This window comes from Papaver somniferum, chromosome 7 (assembly GCF_003573695.1).
Source record: "Papaver somniferum cultivar HN1 chromosome 7, ASM357369v1, whole genome shotgun sequence".
In the NCBI taxonomy this organism is placed as follows: Eukaryota; Viridiplantae; Streptophyta; class Magnoliopsida; order Ranunculales; family Papaveraceae; genus Papaver; species Papaver somniferum.
This window is the reverse complement of record NC_039364.1, coordinates 36,561,675-36,570,383: the sequence shown is the minus strand read 5'-3', so window position 1 is coordinate 36,570,383 and position 8,709 is coordinate 36,561,675. Positions and strand designations below refer to the sequence as shown.

The window sequence follows — 8,709 nt, the reverse complement described above, 5'->3', positions numbered from 1 at the left end:
CATTAAACTTTTCTCTAATTTTCAACCCCATTTCTCTGACATACTCAAAAGTACTATCTTCCCAACTTGTGATGCTTTGGTTAATTTTGTATACCCCATTGTAATAAAGATTCGCAGTTGGATACTTAATCCCTGCAAACTCAGTTGAAATATTATTAAAAGCCTCTAAACAATTACAAATTTCTATTCCTTGGTCCCACTGCTCACTTGATGGCAGAATATCGAAGTCAGAATCGAACTCACTAAGTCTATGAAAACCTTCTCGCAGTTTAATTGCATTCTTAAGCATCGTAAAAGTGGAGTTCCACCTTGTGTCCACATCTAAACTAACTTCTCCAGACAATCTACATTGTGTCAATGCTGTTTCAAACTTCTCTTTCCTAGCTTGTGAAGACTTTACATACTTAACACAATCTCTAATACCCTCTATAAACACAGCAGCTACTTTCATGCCATACAATACAATCAAATGCAGTATATGGTTACTACACCTCATGTGAAACAATTTTCCTTGAAGCAACAAACAATTCTTACCATCTAGCCAGTTAATAAGATTTCTCATCATAACACCATTAGCTGGAGCATTATCAGCAGTCAAAGCGAAAAACTTCCTATCAATGTTCCATTCCAATGTGCAAGTTTTGATAAAATCTGAGAGAACATCTCCTGTATGCGGGGATGGCACTACAATGTAAGCTAAGGTTTTGGCAATAAAATTCCACTCATCATCTATAAAATGGCATGTAACACAACAATAACCATCTTTAGTGTGTTTGGCAGTCCACATATCAGTTGTGAGACTATATTTGGAAGTCAAATTCTCTAACTGTAATTGCAATTCACCTTTCATTTCAGCGTAACACCTCAACACATCAGCTTTACTTGTATTCCTACATGGCATTCTCGCAGCAGGGTTCAAAGACTTAACAAAATCTCTAAAATAGAAATGCTCAACCATGTTAAGTGGGTAATCATGTTTAGCAATCATTGTAGCAAGGCAGCTAGTAACTATTGGATCATACTTGTAATTAAGTAATTTAACTTGGTTAGTACCTGCTTTTTTAACTGCAGTGGTAATCTTCATCTGGCCTGGCTTGTTTTGAGGCTTCTGGGGACAGATTCTTAGATGTTGAGCCAAGCGGGTAGTTCCTTGTTCACTACAAGCAGGTACCAACTTTTTGCAATGATGACATTCACCCATAAGGACAGCCACTTCCTTACCCGGGTTATCTTTATCAGGCTCTACAATGATTTTCCTAGTGAATTCATCCCATGAAGGTGACCTTGTTGTGAGCAATTTCTTCAATAAAGCAATAACAAGTGGATGATTTTCATCTGCTACTTCTGCTAATGATCTCTTATTACTCGAAGAAGGTGCTGTTGAAGCAATTGTTGAAGCAACACTTTGATCTTCTTGTTCTGGCTGTTGGGAAATTGGTTGACTGCAGCTTGGAGTTCCAACTCTATTGGATGCTTTTTCACTTTGAGACATTCTGAGAACAACGACAACCCAGATTTAAACACACAGTTCATGAGTTCATTAATGTACATATGACATAAAAAAGGATTAAACAGAAACAATCAATTAGAAAGAAAAACAAATAGTGATGCAGACAAACAAATAGTGATTCCAAATAGTATAAAAATGAAAGTAGCAGGGGCAAAATCTCACAAAGATTTCTTGAAATCAGTTGACATATTAACATAGAAATGACAAAATTAAACTAAAAGGAAGATTCAAATTCGAAACAATCGATTAGGCATTAACTTGCTTTAACAGATAGAAAACTAACAGATAGAAAACCTACTTGATATGTGCCAAGAAGATGATCCTCCAGACGATACAAAAGATTTAACCCTTGGATCAATCTTGCTTCTTCAAACTATTTCCTGTGGCAACTAGCTATTGCTGAAGGAACAAAGGAAGTAAAGACAAAATAATTGTGATCAGGTGAAAAGCTAAGAAACTTAGTTCAAAAAGGATAAGGCAAACGAAGCGCATAACTTTACAATTGTAGGGAGAAACAGGTTTCTGCTTGTGTATATATATGCCAGAAATAAGGTTAAACAAGATAGATACGTGGGTTCCAAAATATTTGGTTAGCATCAAATATTTAGAAATCCAAAAAAAGTGTATTGTTAGATATTTACATTTTGCTGTAACTTGTTAACAATCAACAAAATTAGTTCTCAAATACTTTGATTTTTTGATACCATACAACAAAGAATTTCAAATTCATATAAATCCAATAGAAACTCAAACAGTTATTTCCCTTCTAAGTTCTTCTTATAAACCCTAATTTCTAATTTAGGGAAGAACATCACAAACCCTAACTCTCTAAAATCAAAATTAAACATCATACAATTTTATAATTCAAAATATACATCAAACCCACCTACAATCCGCTATTCGCAACAATAATAGACAACAAAAACAATTAAATACGCAATCGATTTGGGGAAAAAAAACCTAAACTTCGAAACAATAATAGAAAACACAAACAATGACTTACTTCTTGATTGAGAGTCTCTAATCATCAATATTCTCGACCAAATCACGATCAAATCGATCGCTCAGTCCCCCTCTCTCGATCAAATCACGAACCAGTGAATCACTGTTAGAGAATGAGAAAAAACGGACTTTTGGTAGAATGAATGAAATGGGTTATTCTCTCCCGACATGCGACACATATACCTAGGGGTAGGAAATTACAAGTACACTCCTACACTATCGGATATCGGATATTAACCTAACGGAAACAGCCTATTCCGATATCAATATCGTTAAGAGGAAATATCCGATAGAATATCGGATTCCGATATCCGATATCTGATATGTCGGATTAAATCCTATAGGATGTCGGATTTCGGAAATGGATATCGGATATCGGTTATCCATTGCCAGCCCTAGTAACAACTAATTTATTACATCAATAATAATACATGTGTCCAAATAAGTTTTAGACAAGCTCTACCTTTCTGAAACTCATTATCGAAACAGAAAGATGAATGGTTCGATATTAAACAGTTGCAGAGTATATGTTTAAATCCGAATTTGGCCGGTGGTGTTTCTGGTTCAATAAGCAATGGAGTGCTACAGTTCAAGTGAGCTCGCACCATAATTGAATCAAAATAGCTTAAAATGAATTCTCCACTCTAGGAGAACTCGGAGAGATACTTTGGAATTCTTCAAGCGACTGAAGAATTGCCTTTTTAGCAATGATGCTAGTAGTGGTTTGGATAGTTTCATTTTTTATAGATTAGGTGTTGCTATTCAAAAGGATGTTGGAGCTCAGCTTGTCGCTAGGCTACCAACAAAAAGCTGTGTAAAACTTTGATTAGTTGATTTAAGGATAAATAAATATTGGAATTGATCTAAAAAAATATTTGATAAAAAAAAAAAAAAAGTTGGAAGTATACACTGTAAACTTGATTCACTTTTCTCTTTTAACTGATTGAACTTAATGGTTTCTTTTGTCAACTTACCTTGTAACAATTTTACATGTATATACATAAAAAAAAATGAATAGGAAGGCTTCAAACTGATTCAAGTATCAACCTTTTATAAGCAACAAACCGATTGCAGTGACAATTAGAGTCGAGGGAAGTCCAAACTTCAGATGACTCCAAAAGGAAAGATTGTAGCCTAATAATTGAGCTCGACGAGCTTGCTCACACACTATCAAATTTGCAGCTGATCCTAACAATGATAAGTTCCCAGCAACAGTACTCACCCATGCCAATATCAGCCATGCTTTCTTTTCGTTTGATGGAGAGCTTTCCGCTGCTGATGCTGCAACTCGTGCTCCAAGCAACAAAACTAATAGCAATTGAGACATGAAGAGAGATTAATTGTCGTAATTAGGACGAGAACAATAACAGCAGCAAAGCATTTCATGATTAAGATCCCAACACTTTCATACATGAACCCATCCATTCACAGGATACGAAAAGGAAAATCAAACAAACTGCATCTAAACTGTGGTTCCCAACACTTTCATACATGAACCCATCCATTCACAGGATACGAAAAGGAAAATCAAACAAACTGCATCTAAACTGTGGTTCCCATGTCTGTCAAATGCTACTTGAACTAGCAGCTTAATGCACTTATTTAGATCCAAGTCCTCTTACAATAAAAAAGAGTTAACTATATGCAGACCAATGAATCTTGACGCCAAAGAAATGGAGGAATAACTTCACTGCATCATTTTTTTAATACTTATAGTTGCCAATCGGCTCACGCTACGGTCCGACCAAGCTTCATAAGGGCGTAAAGATTGGCGATTGTGTAAAGATATCAGTAATATTGCAAGAAAAACCAATATCAATAGAAGGGAAACTATGAAAACATGCTTAGCGACATATTGAGATTGTGAGTGATTATAACAGTTTTACAATTTTTTGTGAACAAAAATAATTGGGCTCTAATACCATAATTCATAACTGCAGAATAAGAAGCAAGAAGAGTTTCTTGATTTGATGCATTGTGTATGAAGAGACATGGCGTTTACTGATCTGCGACCATCATAGCATCCATGTAAGTTTTCAATGGAACCGCACCTAGATTAGTAATAACTATGTGCGGTAGAGTAAGGAAGAATTTTAGATAAGATAGGTTTTCGTTTTCATCTTAGTATTACGCAAAATCCCCCTATTGTCAATCATTTCCAAGTTATGCATAGTATTCTATAAAGATTATCCATGCTAGTCACATCATCATCTCTAACGCAAAACAGAACTAAAATAAGAAAGAATTCATATAAAACGATAACACGATATGGCTAACTAATGAGACTTACCAGTAGGTACATTTGAAGCGAGATTGGAGAGCACAAGTATGACGACAGCGAGCACTGCGATTCCACTAGGATGGTCGATACGTGCGTGAGGTTCCATAAAATCCCAAATGGCACTTGGTATTCCCGTTTTGTTGAAGCCATCAACGGTAATAAACATACCGCAGAAAAACATCAGGAGAGAATAGGAAACCTAATTAAGGACACAGAGATAGTTGAATGAGTCTCGGGGGTCAATCTAGATAGTATCTTTAGCTAAAAAAACAAAATAAAAACAAACTAAATAGTACTTAAAACGTCTCCTGGAAAATCCATATGTCGTAAGCTTACAGCCTTAAAAACTTTGAGCTTCATTGTTTTTTTAATAAACAGAAAAATGGAGGAAGGATTAAAAACCATACCTTCTCGAGACTTGGTCCGGCATCTTTGAAATCAAGAACCACTAGAGCAAGGGAAGCAGTTAGGGCAGTCCATGACATGTTCAGACCCAACAGTAGTGCAATTAGCATTCCTATTGTGACGAGGTAAACAGATGTTTTCCATATCAACCTCTTCCATCTCTTAATAAGACCCTCCTTTCCATCTGAAGATTGAATAGAGACCGATACGTCTTTTGAATCACTTAAAGCAAGGTTACTGCTGCTCATCCCATTTAGCGTAACCCTCCTTCCCCTGGATGGTGTCATATTTTCCAATTGAGGGGAAGTGTGAGTTCCATTCTCTTTAGACCCATTAGGTATCCTTGCAGACTCACTTCCTACATCAAGTGAGACTCTCTGGAGTGAATCGACTTCAGGGCTCGAAACTATTCTGTTTCGAATCTCCATATGCTGAAACTCCCCTAAACTGCTCGATCTTGATGATCTGCTAATTATCCCTTCCCCTTCTATTTCTTGAGAATGTGACATTGTGGCAGGTGAGAAGCGATGGGAACTCACATCTGCCTCGGCAACTTCTATTTCTTGAGCCGCAACAACATCTTCTTCGTCCTTCTGAACAGATAATACCCTCCAAAACATGCCCAGGAGAATGATGGTATTCACAACTACTCCCACAATCATTGCAGGAAATATCCCAAATACGAAGCCTTCAAAGGTGATCTTACCCTGGAAAGCTATTACTAAATTCTGCGGGTTACCAATTGGAGTTGCAGAAGACCCAATGTTTGCACTAGATGCCAAAGCTAGTAAGAAAGGGCGTGGTGGAAGATTATTCTGCTTAGCAATCTTCAGTACGAATTCAGTGAGAACAACACAACAAGTATCATTTGTGAATAAAGCACTTGAAATGGCGGAAACGAAACAGACTCGGCAGAGTAAATCTTTTGGACCAAGGCTTTTCCAAGAAAGCAGTTTACCCAAGTACTTAAACATATCAGCTCTTTCAAGGTATATGCTCACAACCATAGTGCCAAAGAGAAGACCGAGGATTGGTAGGTCTATTGCAGAGTATGCTTGCTCTGGAGTAATAACTCTGAACAAGACCATAAGCATGGCACCTAGTAGCGAACCAGCTGTCCTTCCAATAGGTAGGAAAGGGACTGCCGGGAATACAGCCAACATCCAAAAGATCCCAAAGGCAATTGAGCCCAAAACTACTTTTACAGTTGGAGCTAATGCCATCTTCTTCTTTTCTACAATGTACAGTTTCTAGCTTCTACCTCTTTGAAAAATGAAAATCTTCAAAGGGCAAAGAAAGATGTTTTTAACAGGTGGGTATGTGGTGTTTCTTTACTAGGCATAGGCAATACTCCTCGTTCTCTATGAGCTATCAGCTGCAAAGCTATTTATTTGCTAAAGAAAAAAAATCATAGATGTTTGCCGTTGAGATAATAATGTCTGGAGCTTTTGTTACATGCTCCAGACCCAAACTGTAGTAAAGATCCTCCGTTTCCTATTTTACAGATGCATGAGTAAGTGACATACATCAACTAGTACTTGATGGACCTTTAAGAAATAGCTGCATCTGAGCTTCTTCCTACAAGTATGATGAGATTTTTCAGTGAATTATGTTACAAACATTAAACACAGAGGTATAACACCACGGAGAAACTTCTAAAATGTAACACTGTGTGGGGAGAGGGGGAGGAGATAGATAGATGCAGAATGGGGAGAGGGGGAGGAGATATAATTACCTGCGGCTGCTGGCTACACGGTGGCGATCCAGATTCCAAAACTCCTTAGAATATCACAGGGATCTTATATACACCTACTTTCTACATAAACAACCATGGAGAAGAAAGAGGATCACAACCCAGAAAACAAATGTTCCTCCGGACACAATAATTGAGATGAAGCATACAGTAATTTAACTAAAAGTTTAACTTAGCCAGGGGGACACAAACTCTAGTAATTTACCCAAAAGCTTAAACATATGACTAGTAAATGAAGTAAACAAACCAGTGTGTTGCCCTGTACTGGGATACTAACTAGAAGTGATAAGTCACAATTGTTGGACAGAGTTAATTAGTGGTAATCCACTAAGGACTTATCAAATCATGTGAAGCAAGACAAATTTATGTGTTTGACACTTGAGGATTAAGGAAAATTACTTATTGTTTAATCAAAATAATCGGCAGCAATCAACACTTAGTGCAACATCTGGCCCACCAAAATCTTTTTGTTTGGGTATTTAGCCAAAGAAAGTGCTAAACCAAGACCAATTCATAGGTTCTTACACATGAGCTTTGTAACGCAGAAGATGAATTATCATTTTCAAGCTCCAAGACTGGGTAAATGATGCGATACAATGCCAGAGGAATCAAATCCTAAAGTCATTGTCTAGATTCTTTAAGCAGCAATTCTGTGGGAATTGAGAGTTGTGAATATTGATTTCACTTTTCAAAATGTGCCAAAAGTATCACCTTTTAGTATCCTTAAAAAATCCACCTACTTTTCACCTTTGGAGATACCAATTTGGATATACCCAGCTCAGATTTTAGTTAGTGTATTCAATTCAATATATTGGGAAGATGATGAGAAATCAAAAACTTCTTTGAAATGTCTTGATCAAAGCTTGATTTGGATTTGTCGTATTCTCCCTCTTTGTTTCTTCCGTAACTTAAGTAATTAGTTTGGTGATACTACTATTTCTCTATAATCTTTAGATAATAGTACTGTATACCTAATTCTAACTGATTTGATGACTAAAACCAAACCCAAATCTATAACAATAACAATAATGGTGTATTATGATTGTAATTTTCAGACACTGAAAATATATGAAAATAGAAACCCAGAAAATCTTCATTACAAGAGACCAAGAAATGAAAGTGAAGGAATCTTTTGATCCTAAATTCCTGGAAATAAGAAGGAAAATTTTTAAAAAGACTTACGTGGCTGTATAATCTGGATTGATATATGGGTGTTGTTGTTCGTTCCTGAAAAATGTCGTCGTCGAAAATGGGGGTGTTGAGCTTCTACGTCGTCGTCGTCGTAGGTAAATCAAGAGATAGACAAAAGGACAGAGAGACAGATGAAATGAGGATCAGAGACACATGGAAACGAAGTACATATTCATAGGAAGAGAGAGAGACAGATATGGAGGGAGAGAGTGTATATAAGATTGGCAGAAGTGTTATTTTTTGTTGTTTGTTTAAAATCTTTCGTTCTCTGCCACATGGTTTATTTTATTTTTAGTTTTTCTGGACAAGTGCCACAGACTAGTGGGGTCTAAAATCCTAAACGATTATCAAATTTGTTACTTCATGTGTTCAACCCCCGACCGTCTTTTACTTTCCTGGTCGGTAGAAATTCGAGCATCTGGAAATTGTTGAAGTCATAGGTGCTTGTAGGAGGGAAGAATTTGGTCTCCGAGTATCAATAGAACCCGCCTCTCACTGCCCATGTTTTTATGGATAAGGTTAGAAGAGGGGCTTTTTTTTCTTAATCGGTCCACCGAAGGAAGACCT

General features: G+C 36.8%; 1 protein-coding gene across 1 annotated transcript; it reads right to left on the bottom strand.

Moving 5' to 3' along the window:
* Positions 1-3,415: 3,415 nt before the first annotated feature.
* Positions 3,416-8,401, bottom strand: LOC113296987 (silicon efflux transporter LSI2-like). Its single transcript, XM_026545361.1, has 5 exons — positions 8,134-8,401; positions 6,934-7,014; positions 5,201-6,776; positions 4,803-4,992; positions 3,416-3,820 (listed from the first exon to the last, which is right to left on the bottom strand). Exons 3-5 carry the CDS (start codon positions 6,419-6,421, stop codon positions 3,555-3,557), a joined length of 1,677 nt encoding a protein of 558 aa, XP_026401146.1. The 5' UTR covers positions 6,422-6,776; positions 6,934-7,014; positions 8,134-8,401; the 3' UTR covers positions 3,416-3,554.
* Positions 8,402-8,709: the final 308 nt, after the last annotated feature.

Excerpts from the sequence above, each read along its gene's own strand:
- LOC113296987 (XM_026545361.1), bottom strand. The coding sequence starts at position 6,421 with ATGGCATTAGCTCCAACTGTAAAAGTAGTTTTGGGCTCAATTGCCTTT. Across the intron at positions 4,993-5,200 it reads CCGGACCAAGTCTCGAGAAG|GTTTCCTATTCTCTCCTGAT; the intron begins GTATGGTTTTTA and ends GTCCTTAATTAG. Across the intron at positions 3,821-4,802 it reads CGCTTCAAATGTACCTACTG|TTTTGTTGCTTGGAGCACGA; the intron begins GTAAGTCTCATT and ends AATTGCTATTAG.